This window comes from Electrophorus electricus, chromosome 12 (assembly GCF_013358815.1).
Source record: "Electrophorus electricus isolate fEleEle1 chromosome 12, fEleEle1.pri, whole genome shotgun sequence".
Taxonomy (NCBI): Eukaryota; Metazoa; Chordata; class Actinopteri; order Gymnotiformes; family Gymnotidae; genus Electrophorus; species Electrophorus electricus.
Window position 1 is genome coordinate 16,901,988 of NC_049546.1, and position 22,036 is coordinate 16,924,023.

The 22,036-nt window shown below is 41.6% G+C and overlaps 2 protein-coding genes across 3 annotated transcripts; one reads left to right on the forward strand and one right to left on the reverse strand.

The window, feature by feature from the left end:
- cfl1 (cofilin 1) lies at positions 1-4,210 on the forward strand. Of its 2 annotated transcripts, XM_027013049.2 has the most exons (5): positions 1-112; positions 2,769-3,067; positions 3,158-3,234; positions 3,364-3,500; positions 3,792-4,210. In XM_027013049.2, the coding sequence occupies exons 1-4, from the start codon at positions 110-112 to the stop codon at positions 3,480-3,482; spliced, it is 498 nt and encodes a 165-aa protein (XP_026868850.1). In that variant the 5' UTR covers positions 1-109; the 3' UTR covers positions 3,483-3,500; positions 3,792-4,210. The 2 variants fall into 2 exon arrangements, with proteins under 2 accessions (XP_026868850.1, XP_026868849.1); XM_027013048.2 differs by having other exon boundaries at positions 3,364-4,140.
- Positions 4,211-8,015: 3,805 nt separating this feature from the next.
- On the reverse strand, positions 8,016-11,628 carry LOC113579249 (serine protease 23). The gene is made up of 2 exons (XM_035532458.1): positions 11,308-11,628; positions 8,016-10,152 (listed from the first exon to the last, which is right to left on the reverse strand). The coding sequence occupies exons 1-2, from the start codon at positions 11,320-11,322 to the stop codon at positions 8,980-8,982; spliced, it is 1,188 nt and encodes a 395-aa protein (XP_035388351.1). The 5' UTR covers positions 11,323-11,628; the 3' UTR covers positions 8,016-8,979.
- Between the last annotated feature and the right edge of the window lie 10,408 nt (positions 11,629-22,036).

Genomic DNA, 22,036 nt, shown 5'->3' on the forward strand with positions numbered 1-22,036 from the left:
CGCGCAAAAGGGCGCGTCCGCGTGTTGGATCAAGTGTGCGAGACGAGAGGACTGCATCACAGCTCATTCAAATCCTGTCCAGACGCTGACCTAACACAGAGACACAGCCATGGTATGTCTGCATTTGTCAATTATTCGCCCCCCTCATTTGGTTTATACTAACGTGTTTCGACCCTTTGTATGCTAGAGGCACTCTGCTCGGCATAACGCAGATTAATTTTCGAAATTAATTTTAACACCAGCCTAGCTCCGAAGCCTTTCGTAGCTGCTTCCAGCAACGTTGTTAGCTAGCTTGCTAACTAGCTATTTGATATAATGTTACCTGCCTGACAATAGTCGGAAATTTAGAGATCTAAAAATGATGCTCTTGGCAAAAAAAATGTATCGGTATCCTTACCGCTGGCGTTTAAATTAAAAGATCACCCGTTGCCAGTTGAATGTTTTAACTACGGCCTATAGGTATTTGGATGCAATGAAAATAACACAAAAAAGCCGACCCAAAAACAACTGGCGCCATTTCCTCAGCCAGCCCGTTATTTCCGTGAGTTTGGGCCCATCAAAGGCCGATCTTGCGTCCTATGGCCCCCCTCCCTCCCCCGCTTTGGTAAAACTAGGCCCTACATCCAAGCGTTCTTTACATCGCATGGATTAATCAGGAAAGTGTAAGCACGGAACCTCGGTTATGCATTTTTTTGTTTGTTTTCCGAGTCGTGCGCCCTGTGCCGTTTCCTTTAGTTGAGTGTTCGCTGTGCGTTGCAAAAGCTAACGGGCTAATTCCGCTCCGTCCTTTGTCTAAAGATGGCCATGCAAAGCATCTCAAAACAGCCGTTTGCTTTTGTTGCAGATCCGTGGCGCCTGCACACGTGTATTTTACTGAATCCTCTCTGGTTTTGTTCAGGGTTTTTTTTTTTTTTTTTTTTTAATGTCTCGTTTTTGGACGCGTGTGACGAGCACATGCACGGACACTGCGTTGGTTGCGAGCCCCACCCTGTTTCTTCGTGCACAGATCGGCTTGCTGTCGTTGCACCTCGAGATGCCGGATGGTCGAATGGACTGTGCACGGCACGTGCATCGTGTCGAGCAACGTTAAAACACGAGCTGAGACTTCTGTAGCCTTGGGCATTAAATAACACCAGTTTAAGTAAGGCTGTGTGTTCTCGCCTATGATCACTCGGGGAACACGACGTTCTTCCTGATTTTATGCAACGTTGTCGAGCGCAGCTTTTATTTTTCATTTATTTTAATTGGTGTTGGAGGGGGGGCGGCATTACGGTATCCCAATTTCGAATCCATAAATATTTTTGTCCCGAGTGTGGTTTTTTTATAATAAATATTTTAGGTTCAGCATTTTCCGTGAACGGTCTTATAAACTGTTCTCGAGCATTGCAAGCGTGTAAGAGCCCCCGACTTCCTCACAGTTTCACACCCCCCCCCCCCCCCCCCAAAAAAAAAAACCCTGTAGGGTGCAAAAAGAACCTAAAGTGTTACTCTCACAGTAAAGTAACACGTTTATCATTTACGTATTCTGATTCATTTGGAGTAGGGCTTCCCGTTTTTAGGCGTGCTTGCATGTGAAGGAAATGCCGGTTCCGGTTTGTAGTCTCCGTTATAGGCCGTTTCATAACGGTGCACGTGTGGTAGACTCGCCATTGTGGGCCATTAGTTTTTTGAATGAGTTATTTCTATAATGTCCCAGCTTTGCTTTGGGCCACACAATGGGCATAGTTTAATCTCGTGTGCTTTCACAGGACACCATGTGTAACACGCAGTGCTGTTGTCTGAATCGAGTTTCCAATAGATCCTTTGGTATGTGGGCAGCTTTTTTTTTTTTTTTTTTTTTTTACGTTTTGATGTGATCTGAAGTCAAGAAACATCTGAACATTTAAAAAAAAAAAAATGCTGAGATGTCAATCCCATTCTCTATATGTAGACTAGACTTTATTGAACTGGCTCAGAAGCCAGAGTGGGTTTATGGGCCTGATGTGACTCAGGCCGTTTTGATTTTGACAGTAGTACCATTGTGCCTGTGATTAGCTACTGTGTGCCTGTGCAGGCATGGTCCCCTCCCTGTCTTCACCCTACCCCCACCCCTTGTTGTATGGCAGCTTTATGGTAGACCTTTGCTGCTTTGTGGGGGAATTGTTTGGCTTGCTTGTCTTGTAACAAGAGTCAGACACACCTTTTAAACCATGCAGCTTATCTCTTAACAGCCAATGTGTTTGAGTCCTTGGTGAACAGCCAACCCTTCCCCACCCTGATTTACAGGAAGTGTGGTTCCTTTCTTCCCTTCTTATGTGAAATCGTATTCATTTGGCCCTCTACGAGCTGTGATTTTATAAGTGTTTTGGCTTCTAAGGTGCTCAGCCAAGCGGGCCTCTTATTTTTGTGTTCTGCTTCATTATAGTTAAACCTAGTGATGGACTTTTGTAGCAATAACGCAGTTCACACCTAACCCTAGCGACCTTTGGCCCTGCAGGATTTGTCTGTTCCTGCTTCCAAGTCTGAGTGGGTCTCCTCTGGTTTCTCCCATGTTGCTGTTTTTCTTCCAGTCAGGTCCTTTAGTCCATTCAAAACTTCTCTGATCAAAGGCACCTGTAATTTATTTTGGGTTAACCATGCTAGTTCCTACGCCACGATGACTTGATCCAGTTCTCACCCACACGTGCATGCTTGTTCAGAGATGCCTGTCTGTGGCAGCTCCTGCTGTGCCCAGACCTGTCGAGCAGGTGGCCCATCCATGTGACTTCTTGTGCCCATTTGCCCTGCAGGCCTCCGGAGTTACAGTGGAAGAGAATGTGCTGACTGTCTTCAACGACATGAAGGTGCGCAAGGCACAGCCTAATGAGGAGGAGCGGAGGAAGAGGAAGAAGGCTGTCCTCTTCTGCCTGAGTGACGATAAGAAGAAGATCATCATGGAGGAGGGCCGTGAGATCCTGCAGGGAGAAGAGGGTGACCCCTACCTCAAGTTTGTCAAGATGCTTCCACCTAATGACTGCCGCTACGCACTCTACGATGCTACATATGAGACCAAGGAGACCAAGAAGGAGGACCTGGTTTTCATCTTCTGGTAAGGAATGTTGAAATTGGCACAATTGGTGCTTTAATTGGTTTTAGATGCCCAAAACTAGTGGGCTCAAGCTTTTGTTGTTTCCCTCAGGGCCCCGGAAGGTGCTCCACTGAAAAGCAAGATGATCTACGCCAGCTCCAAGGATGCAATCAAGAAGAAGTTCACAGGTGTGGGTCTTTGACAGCAGTCTTACTCTGCTTTTGTTTTATCTTTAACCTTTGAAATGTGTTTAATTCCTTATCGAAAGGGCTATCCCACTAGCAGCTTTCTGAGTGCCAGCTCTTCCTGTTGCACAGGTATTAAACATGAGTGGCAAGTGAATGGTTTGGATGACATCAAAGACCGAAAGACCCTTGGTGAGAAGCTTGGAGGATCGTCGGTGATCACTCTTGAAGGGAAGCCTCTGTGTGATTGAGGCCAGCACTTCTGAGGGGTATAGCTGTTCATTCCAGCATTGGTAGGGGAAGGGGTGGTTTGGCGGCAATGTTTGCCAGATTAAAGGGTGGTATCTTTTGGGGGGGGGGGGGGGGGGGTTGTTGTAAGTGACAGTTTCCAAACTTCACAGAAATGTAGGCTGTCATTCCATTTCACACATATGAACAAAACAAAAACACAAAAGGAAAAAAAAAATCTCGAAAAAGTTTAAAAAAAAAAATGATGAAGGATGATGATTATAAACTATTATAACTATAAATGTGTGCAGACAGGTTTTTGTTCTTTCTAGGTTCCATTAGATTGTTGAAGAAAGAAGCCGAGACTGAACTGCAACCATTAGAATTGAGCTATTTGAATTTGCAGAATACTGTTCATAATTATACAATTTTGTTTTGTTTTTTTGCCAAACTTCTAGTTAATTTTTTCTAAGTATGTGTGCGTAGCTGGGACTAGTCTAGTACAAAACAGTTTACTGCAAGACTGATTGCACAAGATCTGTCAACCCTTTTGGGAATAATTATTTCTCTCCCCTGTGTTTCTTTCCTTATTTTTGGACTTCCAAGTGTTTAATGATTCCAGCTCTTGTTTTCAAACCTCTCCAAGTCTGATTCCCAACCATGGCACTGAAACCATGTCAAGAAATTGAACACATTCCTTAACACATACAAATTGTGGATCTGGTGGCTCAGAAGTCTACTGATGAGTTGGATAAAATGAATGAAGGCGAGTTGGGGGGGGGGGGGGGGCGATGTATTTGAACAGCCTGTGTACAGAGCTTCAAAGGATATTGGCTAGTGGATGTTTTGTATCGTCTCCTTATCTCCAATAAAAAAGGCACTAAACTACCCTGTTATGACTGTTTGTTTGTTTTTATATGTGAAATGTCTCCATTGAACCATTTTACTTGAACATGGCCAGGAGCTAGTTTTTCCCCCTCTTCCTGCTCATGTCAGAGTAATCTGAAATTTTAAATTGACGTTGTGGCGCCGACTGTTGCTGTTTTAAGATTTACGTGAAGGACTTGGTGTCTGCGCCATCGGAATCAGCAACAGCGTGCTTTTGCGGAGTTAGAGTAGAGCTGTTATAACACTTTGTTCGTACATGTGTACAGTGCTGACTAAATATCTTGTGCTGGTGATCGGAGGTGCTCTCCCTTTTGCAAAATAATGCAGCTATAGTGTATTGAGGTGTTGGGTCAAGTTTTGATTTGCATTGCCCATTTTGTGGAAAGATAAGACCGTAAAATGATTACTAAAGAGCAGTGTGTAGGTAAGGCAAGAGCATCTGTAGAGATGGTCTATTTTCCCAAATATGGTGTAAATAGTTTTGTGGTTTTCACAGCAGCCTTTACAATTTTTATTGTTGGCTTACTAGATGTTAAGACATGACTAAATACGTATATTGTGTGGAATTTTTAAATTATTTTTTAAATAAAGATTCGGGTATTGTGCATACGGTATTGGTTTAGCAATAGCATAAAGTAGAGTGCGAATGCTAGGATCATCACGACGCATGTGGCCAACGCCATGTTAGGGCATTTCAGAAAATTATATGTACTGGCTGGATTTGTCCGTTAGAGGGCAGTCAAGACTTGTGTTCGGGAGTATTTCTCCCAGGTGTCGGGCGCTCCCATGGCAGTAAATCATGAGCCATAGTCACATGATAATCTTACTTTATTTGAAGTCTTAGTGGCGTCATTGCTGGGAACCAGTTACTCTGCTAAAATCTGTGTCGGGCCAAGTCAGTGCGGCCAAGCCATTATAAAAGTTTATGAGCTCAGCAGCGCAGACAAAAGCTCAGTTTCAGGGATTCACATGACTCACGTACTGTAGTGCTATGTGGGCAGAATACTGTCAGGCCACAGATCTGGATGGTTAGTTTGATGCATGTTGGAATCTTCCAACTTTGTGTTGTGTGAACCAAAAAAGGATTTTTATGTATTTTTAATACCTGTAACTGTAATAAAGGTAAGGGTAATTTGATGAACCATGACTCAACAATACTGTTCCAGCATTTGTTCAGTGTACCTCAGAATTAGTGTTTTAGAATCAACCAGAATCTAACGCATCCCACAGATGCTCAACTGGATTGGGGTATGGAGATTTTGGAGGCCAAATCAATGCCTAATCATGTTCTTCAAATTATTCCTGAACAATGTTTGCAGTGTGGCAGGGTGCATTTTCCTGTTGAAAGAGGCCACTGCCATGTGTACTTTATCTGCATCAATGTTTAGGTAGATGGTACTTGTCAAAGTAACACCCACATGAATGCCACGATCCAGTTTACCCTTGCCCAGAGCCACACACTGCCTCCGCTGGCTTGCCCTGTTCCCGTAGTGCCCCCTGGTGCCATCTCTTCCCTGGGTAAGTGATGCACATGTATCCAGTTGTCCACATGATGTTAAAGAAAACATGGTTGAATGGAGCAGGCCAAGTTCTTCCATTGCTCCATGGTCAAGATCTTTTCCCCCTGTCACACCCCCCTCTTTGGAGGACAACTTTGTTTTTATTCTAATATCATATTAGGTAATAAGTGACACATGGGTGTGTATGTGGAAATGCTTATTTTTGTGTTGTCACACAGTAGGAAAAACAAGAGGGGTAGTGGAATGCTGGGAAATGAAGTCTATGATGGAGTGCCAAAATTCTTGTATGTATGGGTATATCCATAGAGTGATATGTGATCTGTGTTGCTTTATATGGAATAACTGGAGAGAAGTATTGTTTTTTGTTGTAAAAGTGGTATAACCTCTTTGGGCCCAGACGTCAATGCTAGGAGAGATCATACAATCTTGATTTGTCAGTTTATTGATTTATGTTATGATTTCAATTAATGAATTAGGATCATAATATTTATTTTAGACTTCAGTACAGATGTGAGTTGTAGATGATGTAAACATTTATCCCTTTGGATACTGAAGTTTCAGTCCAGATCATTAAAATAAATAATGGTGCCATACTTGAAAATAAGATGATGTGTGATCCCTTTCTGTTTCCAAACAGTGAAATTTACTGGTGAGCAATGATTAGTGGATCATTTTCCACCAAGCCATCAGTTGTGGGTATGGCTATTTTGTGGAAACATGAGGTAATTTATTGTGTGATTGATAATTGGGGGGTCTGATGATAAGGTTTCTTGTTCTATTTCCAACCATGAGTAATATTCTTGTTTGGAGTGTGTCCAGATAGGAGCATGTTATTGTTGGCTTGCTAGAGAGTACATATGAAAGTTGTGTGCTTCAAGTCCTTCTAGTTCTTTAGGGTTTTTTTAAATGTAGGGAGTTTGAATCTTATTTTAAAAAAATTATATAATTTTGTTAGCGCAGAATCAATTGACTTAGTAACTGATTAGTTAGGATCATGGCGAATAATTGATTTTTGGAAGGATTCAGTTGCCATTTTGTTAAGCAGTGAAATAAATTCTTCCACTGATCTAGGTCTTCTATTGTTTTCAGTAATGGTTTGAGATTAGCTCTGACAGTTTGGAAGACATGGCAATGCCTACGTCTTTAGTGTCATCAATAGGGAAAGCAAGTTAAAGGTTTTGGGGTATAACATTATCCCGAAACCTTCCTTGTTAATAGGGAGAATGGTGACTTATTTCAGATGACTGAATAACTAGACAATTTGGAAAATTTCTTTGAGTGTTAATCTGTACTGTAACGTTAGAGATCTGGATGGATGCTCTCGGTAATACATCATACGCATAGAGGCTGACTTCCAAACTTTGAACCTCAAATAAATGCTAATTCGAGTTTTTCCAGTTATCCTTTTTTTCTGCTGTGCAACACCTGCAATCACATAACAGCCCGAACATATTTAACAACTTTTTCATCGACCGTAACCTAAAACATGGCCTTGATTGTAATATAACGTTAGCATACTCCACCAAGCAATATTACCTTATTTGATGGTATACTGCTAAAACAGAAACCACGTAAAGAAAATAAAAGTATCCACAAATCTGTTGCTTAAATAATACAATTCTTACACCAAAAGATTTAACCGAGTCTGCACAGTTGCATCAGCATGCGCCGCCTCCATCTGTCTGATATGCCACGGGCATGTTATCGGCTCGTGATTTACTAGACTGAGTTAGTGCAAACAGCCACTCTGTGGTTAATGCTATTTTCACTTAGTACAAGTAGACGCTTCGATTTTTTAACCTCTCAGAACATTAAAATGGAAGTTTAGCGCTTTGTATAACTTTCAATGTTGTGGCGCAAACACAAAATAAATGTTTTTTGGGTTTTTTTTGCTTTTGTTTTTGTTTTGTTTTTTGTAGTGACGCCTGGTCTTTGACTGGAGAAACTGCATCCGCATTAGTCCTCTCAGCCACATGGGGGCGCAATAGGTCCATGGAACATAGCCTTTTGGGGGGGGGGGGTCTTTGGGGAGACGTTTTTCTAGGATAAACTGTATCTTAATTAGGAAATTTTTCTAGGATAAACTGTATCTTAATTAGGAAATCTTTGTATGGAAAAAAGAAGTGTAATTAGAAAATGAAGCAAACATAATATACATATTTTATTTGTTTATTAAAATAGAAGCATTTTCCAAAAAAATAGAAATATATTTCAACATCAGTTTAGCCCTCATTACTTGCACTTGGTATCCAATATAGCTAGTCATGATTACTAAGAAACATGGTATCTTTATGGCATATATTATCTTAATAAAGTTTTGTAATTTTGCTAGCCCTGTAATATCTCTTTAGGAATTACTATGGCAAATCATTGTGAGGGTTATGCTAGATATTTAGGACTCTATACCCTGAAATTAACCATATAATATCAAACAAAACACAGAGTTAACTATTTTCCTCCTTTTATAACACAACTCAGCACTACTAGGTTATTCTGTTATTGCGATAAGAAATAAAACATCAACAACAACAACAACAAAAGAACAGTGACAGTGAGTTCACCCACAGAAACAAATTAGCTCTTTAACCAAAATGTTTGGGGTTTTTTTATAAGAAACTTTAATGCATGTGACAATGACTATTGTTCAAAGCAATTGTAAGCATCAGTCTGAAAATGAATTCCATTCCAGGAGTCGTCGGAAAGGAAAATGCAATAAAATCCTAACAATAAAAAACAAAGCAACTGGTATTTTCTGTTCTATATGTGTATTGATATGACATAAAATATGTGTACTAAGCTGCCCCTCATCACACTATTACAGGTCTCAGCAGTATTAAGTAACTTTCAACTAAAATGGTAAATGTTGCAACATTTTAAAATGGAGAGAGGAAAAAGTGTTTTTTTTTTTAAATCATTTAAATAAATGTCCAATTTAAAGACACAGGTGGTTTCAGATCCAATTTGGATTAAATAAAAAATTAACAATCAATTCCAGAATCCTGTGGTAGCCTTTTGCCAAGGACATGATCTGAATGTAGTTGCCTTGCTTGTGAAAGGATTCACCATAAAGTGCATGTCCATGGATCATTTGTCCTTCCTCTCATTCTTCATGTCAGTCCTGGTTGCAGTCTGCTTTGTTGCCATGCACCCAATAGCAGATCTGAGCAAACTTGAGTGGCGTAAAGCGTACAGCCACATTGTAATCACGGTTCTCGCCATCGATTTCCAGCCACTGGTGTCCCGAGAAGATTCCTATCACTTTGCGTTCCCAGCGTTCCAACGTGTCGTCCCACACGCGGCCATAGACGCCGGAGCCACTGGCGCCTGGGCGTGCGTCGCAGTGCTGGTAGATCAAGTCGTTGGACTCGTCCTCCACGGGGCAGAAGCGGTAGACGAGCTCTCCTGGCCGATCGCTGTCAAAGCCGGAGAAGTGGACACGTTTTCCAGGCAGATCATCGGCGTGAGGGGCCACGGCCAGCTGCATGAAGGGCCGGCGATGGGGCCAGCGCAACTCCAGGAGAGCATAGTCGTAGTCCATGCTGACCTCCTGGGGTCCCTGGATCCAACCTTTGGGCACCCGCGTGCGCCTGACTTTCACCCAGCGCACAACGGGCTTCTTTAGAGGAGCCTGGCCTGGTTTAGTGCTATTTGCTGAGGGCGGGACGAGGAAACCCACTCTGAGTTTGCGCGCACCTTTCACGTAATCATTCCCATCATGGACACAGTGGGCAGCAGTCAGCACATGCTGCTGGGACACCAGAACCCCAGTGCATCCTGTTGAGATGCGCACAGCAGTGGAGAAGGGGTAGTCCAGCAGGAAGTTGTCCCCACGGATGTTAAAGCGTCCATCTGCCCCATAGATCTGCCTCCTTGTTCTCTTGTGAGGGATGGATGGGACTTTGTGGAAAGGTGCATGAGCATCGTCATCATCATCACCGTTATCGTAGACATCAACGGTGGTCAGTGTACGCGAACCGTCTGCATACAGCGTCTCGAAAGCTAGCTGCTCAGTTAGGCGTTCCTTGTTGACATCCTCTCCCTTGTGGTAGCAGCTGGCGTTGCAGTGGCTTGTGATATCCAGTTGGGTCGTTGCACTGAACTGGGAGCGGGAGAGGGGCAAGGCAATGTGAGGCACTAAGGAAGGTGCGTGTGGATGCTGGGACTGATGTGAACCCGCGCTCACTGACAGAGAGCTCGACTGGAGGAGTAGAAAGTGAAGACACATGAGGCATGAATAGGCCCAGCACAATCGCCAACTGTGTATCATGGCTGAGGCTTGAGCAACCTGAAATTAGAATGGCACACATCATTTAGCACGTACAACAGTTTAATATGTTTAATAGGAAAGTAATTTGCAAACTTTGTTTTATTTGGAATATTTACTGACCGATGCCACAGCAGTATCAGGCTCTGATTTGACATTTTGTCACAGTGTCCCAATTTAAACATGTGGTGTATTAAAGCTCTTGAAGCATAGGCCAGAAAACTGAATGATAACTCTTTATATTATTATTCTTACTTGGTGATTCATAATAGTTTTCTTATCTACACCACTATAGTGTTAATATGAAAATTTATGTCACAGTCCAGGTTGTTTTCTTACTTCATATTAGTTTGATTGAATTAATTATATCTTGCATATTTTGTTTAAAAGATGTGCTTTTATTTAGAAATAGTAGTCTTTTCTAGAATGCTTAATGTGTCCTGCACATTATAGCCACATGGAAAATGCAATGAAGATGATAGGTCTCCTTCTGCAAATTGTATAAATGTGCAGTCAAAATATTCTACATTGCTTTAAAATAATAATAATAATAATAATAATAATAATAAATTATTTGACTAATTCATCAGTGCTAACAAACCTTATATCAATTATCATTTTGGAGCACGTAGCTTGTCAATCCACGGAATCATATGAATTCATTTTTGTTTTATTAGGAACGTCGTAATTCATTCACACTAATAGCAGCACTGACATTCCACAAACATGTCCTGGGCCCATATTTGACCCCATTGTGGCGCTTCCCTAAAGTTCCCTGCGAACAACCTGTTCCCCAGAACGACGACTGAACACCCCCAGCTGGTCTTTTGTCATCTCACACATCGTGAATGCATGTCTAACTATCCTTGCCCACCCTTAGTGGTGGTGTTAAATTCAAAGAAAACATGCAGTGTTTACCTACTTTTACTTGTGCTGAGGTAACACAAAACTAAGTGCCATGTGCAAACGCATACCATTTCTACACTCTCCAGATATTTCTTGTTTATTAATTTAGATGTATTACATACTACATGCAATATGATCATAGATTAATACATGGATAGACGTAAAATACACGCTCAGTCGGTCATGTTAGTTTTACGATACCTTTTATCAAACGATATTGTGTCGTAAAACATTTAAAAAGGGTTTGACTGAAAAAAAAAAATACTCAACCTTGAAATGGGTCATTAAACAAATTGTGCCGCTTTAAATCCAAATCACGTTTTTCTCTTCAAGTGCACTGGGTATCCCAGATCCCAAGTTTCCTTCCATTTCGTCCCTGTGGTCGTCCCTAATGCTGTATGACAGGTTTCCCGCTATCACACAGACCGTTTGCTGGGGGTTTTCAGGTGGACTGGAATTTCACCACTTGAGAGAGAGAAAAAAAATCTTTACGATGTCATTAATCTGCGCGTATCCGTACCGGTTTATATCCAGCTAACCCGTCCCCTGAGAGGCAGGGCAGCAGTCCGCCTCCTGCTGAAGTATCTTCAACCGAATAACCGAAGCAGAATATGATGGTGCGTTTCGCCTTACCTTCCTGGTCCTAGCGCCGTTGCGCTGTATGAGTCTTACGTCAAGAAGCATTGGGTTTAGGTTCACTAGCTGATTAAATTCTCGATTAAATATTTTTTTTTAGTTGTTGGTTTGTTTTTTTTAATCGGTCATTATTTATTATTCGTTCAAAGTATCTCGTGAAGACAGCATACAGTAAGCGTAATCGTTATCTGAGGTGATATATTCAGCAACTGATACGAAAGTTGCAAGAAAGGAAAGCAGTGCTCGAGACTACGACATTCTTCTTTAGTTAAATCCTACAGTAAGATTATGCGGCTGATTTCCACAGAAAACAAAACTTTGAATATGGCACAATAATATGACTTACTAAGAGGTTGAACAAAATGCATCTTTCACTGGTTACTCACACTACCTGAACTGCTCTTTTGGAAGAGCGCATTTCAGAAATATCTACGCGTATATTTGCCATTACGTCCTGAACTGCACACCGATGTTGAATTTAACCTTGTGACCTCCACATGCTCTTACGTGTTTAACAAGGCTAGTTAAGAGAAAAATGCAAACCTTTCTCTGTCTCTAATCATATTGTCTGTTGTAGACAGGTTTCTGTCTCGTATCGACTATAGAAATTCAGTGTCTTACTGTCAAGTTCTGTTCAAAGTCATTTTCTGAGGAATTTGCTCCAAACCTTTCCAAACATAAGGTGTCTATTATACAGCAGGAATATTTTATGGATTTTTAATCCACTGTTGCTGTAAAAAAAACCCAATAAAGAACAAAGCAAATGAGGTTTTTATGCCAGAATTGAAGTATCAACGATCAAGCAAATTGGTGAACATTCAAACATCCTATTTTTGCTCAGACAGTTTAACAGAGTAGATGAAAAATCTGGGTAGCATATGCCTACATTTCACATCTAGCTCAACTAAAGCCAGAACTCTAGCTAATTTACTGAGAAGGCTGTGAATTCACTCTACAGGATACTTTAGCATAATAAGTAAGCACTGAAATCTTGAAAGTATGCGGGGAAGTGCGTGCAAATGTGTAATAGTGTAACACAACATGGTGCAGTGATAATATCATTTACCTGCCTGTGGGTCACTGTGGGTGAGCAAGATTCTCTTGGTTTGTATTGGCACAGATTGCCATTCATTCATTCTCCTCCTCCCCCTCTCTCTCTCTCTCTCTCTCTCTCTCTCTCTCTCTCTCTCTATGTCTCTGTCTCTATGATCTCTCTGTGTCTCTCACTCTGATTTCCTTCTCTCTCTCTCTCTCTCTCTCTCTCTCTCTCTCTCTCTATGTTCTCTCTCTCTCTCTCTCTCTCTCTCTCTCTCTCTCTCTCTCTCTCTCTCTCTCTCTCTCTATGTCTCTGTCTCTATGATCTCTCTGTGTCTCTCACTCTGATTTCCTTCTCTCTTTCTCTCTCTCAGATATTTCCAGACACACTTCTTGTCTAACAATTCTATCTCACTCTATCTTTTTCTTCTGCTTTTCAGTTCGAGTTATTCTAACCCACCGATATTCACTATATGCTCTTTCCCGAGTTTGTGATCAGGGACCACCTGGGTGCACTCAACGTGGCCCCCACCACTCTTTCAAACGCCAAGAATCCGCCACGTTGGACAGTCCCCAGCTTGGTGTACAGTGGGGCTGTTGTTCTTGACCTGTCCTAGCTTCATGTCTCACATGGAGTGAGTGAGAGAGAGAGAGTGAGTGTGCGCACGTGTGTGTGCGCGGGGGGGCTGGGGGGGGGGCTTGGGGGGGGGGGGGGATGGCGCATGTGGCGTGTGGGAAACTCACTGTGAGGAGGGGGCTTTGTGAGCGAGTCCTGTTTTCTCCTGTTAAAGCCACCCTTTTATCACCTCCAGTTCCAGACGTGAGCCTTGGGAGACTCTGGCCTTTCTCTCTGTCCTCCTGGCACTGATGGCGTTCTCCCTCTCTTAATTCAGGCAAACAGAAGAGACCTTTCAGAGAGGGCCAATGGAGAGCGGAGCTGCTCATAACAGATGAGACTGCCTTTACAAATCACTTTGCACCTCAGAAAATTGAAACTGTCTTTGTTACACCAAAAGCAGATAACTGAATATTTTCTTTCAGAAAATATGCATGCACACAATTTTAAACATACTCTTATAAACTGTTGCAACATGGTAGATCTATTTAGTAGGAACTGATTTACCTGTTGGCAATATCTCCTCCAGGATGCATGTATGAGTTAGCCCCTAGTATGCGTTAGCAAGCATACCTCAAATCGCCATGGAAATGCTCCAGTCACCAAGCACAAGTCAGAGCCTGTAAGCGGGAGCTCAGAAACATCCCCCACTCAGTATGCACTGTTACAGGTGGCCCAGAGCTCACGGATTATATGCATATAGGACAGAAGTTTTTGCCTTGCACACAGTAAGGTGAGAAGGATAATGGCCTCTTTTCTATACCACTGCCTCATCCAGAAAGCTCCAGAGATTTATGGATTCATGTCTATTCACGGCAGGGACATCAAAAAGCAACATCAATAACGTGTAGAGAATATTCTATCTGCTGCTCTCACAGCCAAACCCTCTTTCATATGATACCCTTTTTGTGTCAGCATCTCTCCTGGGCCGAGACATCACTGCCTTGGGCCAGAATATTCGCCTGATGTGGAGGGCTGCTCTGTATGGCTCTCGACGCAAAGTGGGTTTATTAAGGGGATCAGAGGGCTCCTTCAGTACTCTTTAATCTGTCGACTGGCCTTAGATTCAAGCGAGTGCCTTGGACATGCAACAGTAGAAGAAGTCTTTCATAACAATACCCACTGTGCTTGGCTCTCTACCCTCAATACGCTGTCACTCAGAATTTAACATGGCCTGTGGAATGCCTGGCTTCCAGTTACGGTGGGAGACCTGAGCCGTGAACCCAAACAATGTCCCCTTTCTGCACCCATCCATCTTATGCCTGCTTTTATCGTCCTTTTAATTTTTATTAGTCCTTTCTGCGGTTCACACTAACGTGTCCCTTGTCCCTCTGTAAGGCCTGTACTCGGTCTCTCCTTACCTCCTACTGCTCTCATTTTAGAGATGTCTTACCGACCCCCATAGCCATCCGACTTGAATTCTGATGCCTATTTTGTCTTTCTCCCTCTCTCTCCCATTCTCCAGGTTTGTTCTTTATCTCTCTTCACCATGTTACTACATGAGTTCATGCCCAATTTGACAGTTCCCAAAAACAACGGCAAAATCAGAAACATAAAGGCGCTGGATTAAATGTTCTTATTGCCACCTGAATACTGCCTATTACATACTGCCTGGGAGAACATTTTAAATGGATTAAATGGACATGACAGAACTTGTCATGGAGAATTATACTATATCAGATGTTAAATAATTACCACTGTTAACTCTAGCCCTAAAATCATTTCCAAATGTTAAATAAGTTGAGTCGGAAATGATGATGCCAAAATCTGATAGTTCATAAGGACAACAATGGCATAGCCACACAGCTGACACTGTGGAAATGAAACATAATTATTCTGTTGGAAACACATTTTTCTTGCAATGAGATGTGGGGCCAAGTAAAAGAGACTCTTGGTTTTGGGAATCTGTTGGCTACAACTGAATACTGAACAGAACATGCAGGGCTATATAAATGCTCATTTTACAGTACAGTAGCGTTAGGGTAGAAAATGCTTTGCCACTGGGTGACTCAGTGGGTGACTCAGTGGGTGACTCAGTGGGTGACTCAGTGGGTGACTCAGTGGGTGACTCAGTGGGTGACTCTACTGCCCAGGCACCAAAGGATGACATCAACAAGCATTTACCAGGGAAAAAGAGATCCCTGAACAAAATTTAAGACCATGAAGTCATTGACATGAAACTTTTCCCTCTCTGCCTAATACGCAGACGTTTAACAGAAATCTAAGACCATCTTCCAATGTTTGTTTACCCACTCTTTTAGTTTGTAAAAAAGCTTCTGTGCATGTGCCAACATAAAAAAAAAAAAAAAAAAAAAAAAAGTTGACATAGCTCTGTCCATTTTGAATGTCGTAAAGTTTTAATATCCTCCATCCCCAAAACAAATCAAGCAATAAAATACCAACAAATGATTTGACAATTGTTTGAACATATTCTCGTAAACTGGTCGTTGTCTCAAAGCACAGAATAGTGGTCAGATTATGAATTGTGCTGCTTATAAACTTATGACTTATCTCGGGACAGAGGTGATGCAGAGATTCAGGACTGTGCCACAGATGTCACTGTAGAACCTCACAGGCTCTAAATGTGCCAGTTCACACCCTTAGCCACTCAGGGTAATGGAAGTCTTTGAAAAGCCCTGGAAAGGATAGCGTCCTCTTAGGCTCTATTTTTATAGGGCCTGGTGTCTTAACCACACTCTAATGAAACCATCTAAACAAATTACTTGCTCCTCTAGCCAATTTTCTTTATGTGAAAAGTCATTGTTTATATAGGACAGAGGATAATTTCTATAGTATATTTTACTTTCCCCTGAATTATTATGGTAAATTTGTTACAGTGCATAAGGAAAAGAGCTTTCCCAGCATCTGAACAAGCAGAAATCAGTGAGATTATACTACTGTAATCAGTGGCTCTGCTAGGGGATTCTGCAGTGCTTGGCCCAGAGACTAGAGGAGAGAGACCCCAACCCTGCTGTCATTTGTGCAGGTGGAGGATTTTTAGCCAAGCAGAACCACAAGTGTTGCAGCATAACAAAATCTCCTTCAGCTAACACTGCACTTCCCAACAAAGGCCCCAAACAAACATGTGAGCATTGTACTACAGACAGCCATTAAACTATTGATCCATTCTGTGTGAGGCAGTGTTTTGTCTGTCAAAATCGGCAGGTAACATTTGGGTGATGTGTAATGTTAAAACATACCGAAAAAGTTCTCCATGAGTAAACTGCTGCCAGAATAATCTGCTTCATAACTGCTGCCTTCTTCCACTGAGTGCATGTTTACTTCAGATATGGAGAGGCTGGATAATAGATCTTCAAACCTGGACATAGAAATCTTGAAAACTAATGAGACATTGAAAAGTCATCAGTTGGATCATTGCTCAAACAGTCCATCCCCGGGCCATGTGGGAATGGTGTGGCAGGCCTTGCTATGTAGTGCAGCCCCTTTATCTGGATAAGACAGAAAAAAAACAAGGAGAAACGTTACAAAAGTAGCAGAGAGAGAATGCTGCAAGGCTCTCTGTAAACAGTCCAAAATATTTACGGCAGACCTCTAGATGAACCACAGTCCCCCAGCACAGCTCTCTCCGAGTGTGGGCAGGTGAATTTTCCCAGGCCTGGCGTCAGACTCATACAACTCAAATGACTCTCCTGCAACGTTTGAAAAAGCACTACAACCAATGTGCTGGCTCTTTTCACCAAGAGAACAGCAATTGTAAATAGTTCCTTATGTCACCTCATATTATTAGATGATCACACTGGAGTCAATTTCCAATTGCAGTACAGAAGTAAAATTATACAGCCCCATTTACTTATCTTACATCTACGGATTTAACTTACTCACAAGGTTTATATTAGGAGTACTTTTTCTGAGGCAGACTGGACTATGGTGGAGTGGAGAGTCAAAGAACAACAGCATTTATGATGCAAATAAAAGTTGAGACCACAAATACCTTAAGTGAAAACACAACATTACATTTAAAAAAAACCCACTGCCCTTGTGGAAACTACCAGATGTTTAAATCACTGAAACATTAAGTGACATCACATTGGCATTAAGCCAAGGCACAACACCATCAACCAAAATGACATTTTCAAAAATGCAGCATTGGAGGTCACTCACAATGCTCCTGCTCCTCAGTTATTGTAAGTTTCAAAAGCTTAGGCTGTTAAACATAAAAATATAAAAACATGAGCAAAACAAGTTTGAGAAAAACCAGAAGAGACAGAAAGAATCTGGCATCTTGACCTCTAAGTCCAGTGGCATTTTTAAAGAAGGTTAAGCTTTCTCTCCATTTATAGCAAGAGGGGATTCTACCAAATCCATAATCAAATCTTTAGACACCCATAGTGCCCTAGACTGTGAGCAACCTCGTATGTAGCATTTTTAATATAGTTTTTCATTTTGGTTGATGCTGTAGTGTGTTGTGGCTTAGTGCTTAGTGATGTCACTTAATGTTTCAGTGAGCTTCTGACTTTGCACAAATACAGCATTTTTAAAAATTGTTCTTATAATGTTGTTGTGCTTTGTATTTGTTCTTATTGTATTTGCTAATTCGTAATGCAGTGTTCTCAACTTTCATTTGCTTTGTAAATTCTGACAGAAAGACAGAAAAGACAGAAAAACTAGACAGAAAACAAATCCGAATCAAGAGCTGACTAACAGATAAGGATGCTGTGTTTATCCCTAAACTATTCAAATCTCATTTTTGCCTAAACATACGGGTTGTTTCCAAAACATACTATGGCTGTGGAACATTGACATTTTTAATTCAGTTAATAAACAAACAAGACAGAAAAAGCTTGCATTTAGCTACATTTTCCATTGAAACCAGACCCGACCTTTGATCCGATGCAAGGGTTGCCAAATGAATATTCCTGCATATGTGCACGTTCCTTGCCATTACATCTAGTATTAATTAATAGAGATTCATCAGGAGCCAAACAAAGTACAATCTGCAATGTGTGTCTGATAGTAATGAGACATTTCCCATCTGATGCTTTAGAATACAGAAATGAGCCATGGCTGCAGTGTCGTGCCTCTTTTTTAACCAGAGTACAAACAAATCAAAACACATCAGTGGTGCATAAATGTGGACGCACAAGTGAATGTGAATAAACTGGATTGTTTAACAGACTTTGCCGCTCCTGATGCCAAAAACACTTCAGTTCTTTTGCAGTGTGGTCTGCCAGCACTCTGCTTGGACCCTTTTACAGCACTAATTTTTCTGCCAGAGCAGCAAAGCACAAGAGGGTAAAGGGGGCCGAGGAAGGGACAAGACAGTCTTCATGTATTTTGGGGGGGAGAAGGGTGAGTGAAACATAAAAGAAGAAGGAGAACGTGGCTTCTTTTCTGCAGCATTCTTTCCTTCTTCGGGAATTCACTGAGGTTTTTTGGCAGGCGGCTTTTATTACGGTCTTCTTTCCTCCTCACTTGGGAAGGACAAGAGAGTCTGTTTGGTCCCAGAGAAGCCTGGAACAGTAATGCAGAGGAGTGTACCTGAACCCATAGCCTGAAAGCAACCACGACCCACTCAAACTCTTTTAACGCCACAAGCAATTAGACTGAAACAGAGTGCACGCTCATTCTTGCTACTTGTTTAAGAAGGTGAAAAAACACACAAGCTAGCTACATGCTGCAGATGCCATTTTTAAAGGTCTTAACTGCATGCTGGCATTAGTAGTAGCACTACCATCTTTAAATAATGACTGATGGAGTGAGACTTATTGATAGTTATTTGATGAAATAATTTTTTTTATTTACAAGCACTTGCTCTAGTGCTGATTTAAAGCTGTACTGCGAAAAAGCTTTAATGTTCTACTTTGAAACTGAGGTCAGGCAAATCTGCCACATCTGTCAACTGCCTAATTACAGGCGTTATCTAGAGGATGCTGCTACCCAGCATGCACTGCTCCTGCAGGCTGTAATCACCAGGGAGACCAGTCTCAAATCTGAGGCATCGCTAATACATGCCTATACTAGGGCGATATGAGCAAGGTATGAAACATCCAGCGCTGCGCCAAAGAAAACATGGTGGAGGAATCATCACCGCAGTCCCTGACAGCAGGAATCTATTTGGGAGAAGCTTAGAAAAACAGAAAGGCTGCTCTGTAAAAACGAGGAGTTCGATAGAAGGCCTATACTAGCAGTGAGACTCTCTCTATGTATGTTAATAAATCTGCAAAGACCAGTAATACCTTAATGTCATGCACCATTTACCACACTGGGAAAAGAGAATGGTCATTCTGAAATGGCTACATTTGGACTGGTGGATTTGAAGTGGGCTTTAAACATCGGCTAACCAGAACTGGGCCTTGAATCATAAAAGAAGTGAACTGAAAACACATTTACCTGGGCTTTGCTCAGAGGCAACGGCTGTCTTCATAAGGTTTGTAGGTCATATCAATTTGCTTCTATGCCCCTATCATGCCTTTTGTTTTGTTTTGTATCTTTCCTCTCCATACTTATTCTTAATATAAAAGTTCATATTCTCTGCAACCAAATTGTTCCTCTCCCTCCATATTAGTGCCCAAGAAAACAAGCCACAGCACACGTTGTCCTGATTTCAGTATTGGTTGGACAACTAGAAGTGCAGTGGTGTGACTGTTCCCATTCTGGGGATGGAGCAGTCAGTCATTTTCAACTAGTGAATCCAACAAAAAGACACAGATGACCTGGCCTTTGTGCAAGCAACCAGTCAGACGCACTCCTCTCAGTACAGACGCCACAAGATATCAGCAGAATCCAAACAACATTATAGAATTCATGACCTATGGAACTGTTGAACCTGTTACACATTTTATCATTGATCTCGGATAGTGACCAAGGATTGTGGCACACATGTAACTCAGTAATCCTGCCCTTAAAGAGACCTTATGTCCTTATGTATGCATTCTCATACAAGCACGCTGGAGTTGTGAAATGTTCAAAATAAACTAAATGTTGAGAATAAACCCACATATCTTCCCAGGAAGACCTAGTTTTTACATGTGCCTTCCTGTTGACAGTACTTGGTTTCCTTTGTTATGAGGTGCTGTTAGTTATCAACAGGGAAAACAAAAAAACAAAAACAAATACACACAACATAGTCCAGGTCTCACCAGGTTAAGTAACTCATGCCAGATAAACAGTACCACTACCAAACCACACATAAACCAGCTGTGGTGTCTGCAGTTCACCAGTGTGATTACATGATGCAACGATGTGCAACAAAGGTCCTACTTTGTGGTTTTCATCATGTCTCAAGGTCTTATTTGGCCTGGTTGGAGATGGTGTGCAGAATCATAGAACTGTTACACTGGTCTAGAATGAGAAAAATGTGAAAGACTCCCTTAGCATTTGGAAGTGATGGAAAGACTGGGCTGCAGCTGCTCATCCTGTTGTTCAGCCTCTGGCACTACTATCTCATTTCAGCTGAGCTCAAAAATATTCACGTTCACTAGAGACAAGGGTTGCCTAAGGCTTCGTGACCAGCACAGGCTGAAACATGGTGATGAGCATGCCTTACTGCAACTGACTATCAAACATACATGAACAGGATCTGAGAAAAGACTTAGTAGCAGATAAAAATAAAAAATTAAAAAATCAACTTATGACACACAGCGTCAGTTCTTTCGGCACCTTTAAGGTGAATAATGAGGAGGAATAAATCTCATCTGCTGCACTCAGTTATTGAGGACCGCAGCCAGGAGAGCATCATGAGCAGTAAGCCCTGGAGTCCAAGAGTCTGTCCAGATCCACAGACATTTCTTATCCACAGGAGCATAAATGTAAAGCAGCTGCTATTACACAACACTTCCTAAATGTCCCACAATAGCCTGAGGATTAAGATGGTGAGACTGAACACTCCTGACCCCAGGTATCATCCCAGTTAAGGGCAGACCCAAACCCATCATGGCCAAAGGTATTATAGATTTATTTTTGTAGAGCACAACATGGTACTAGTAACATCAACCTTATGGGTTTGATTCCCAAGAAGCACATGTATATGTACTGTCATACTGATAAATAGGTAAGATGGTCTAAAAGTCTCTCTCAAATGCAAGTAAATATCATTGGTAGCGTGCTGGGTAAAGTGTGAGTGTAACATTGTCAAAGCAAACATCTTCAAAAGTGTGGCTTTTCTTCTTTGTTATGGTTAGTGTCCAGAAAGAATGAGGATACAATTGAGACACTTTGATTTTGTATCATGGTACATAACTGTGCAAGACCTTATCTGGACAAAGTATTTGTCCAGTTGCCTTTGAAAACTTTTACAGTACTTAAAGAATGCACAACCATAAAGCCATGCACTTACCAAACAAATTTATTGAGCGTCTCATAATATACAAATTATGAGACACTGAATAGAAAAAAATACAGAGAAGATTTGTGACCACTGACTTACAGCAGGGAGTTTCTTATCTTTGTATGGATATGACAGAACAGAATGGCTTCCTCCATAGACTTATCAGAGGCTACCACCTGGCCAGGAACAGTGATTAACTGTTTAAGGTTACACATAGCTTCAGGGCTGATACTGAAGTGTGAGAATGTTTGATGAATGTGTTTTCATAACTCCAAAGGCGAGGGCAAACCTTATTGTCTTTAAACTACAAAACCAATACCCAAAGGTCACTGCTGCCGTGAAACAAATGCTGGATGCAGGTGAAGGCGAAACATGAAATGGCCTCTCACCTACCTTAATTCAGAGCCTATAAAACTCAAACTTCT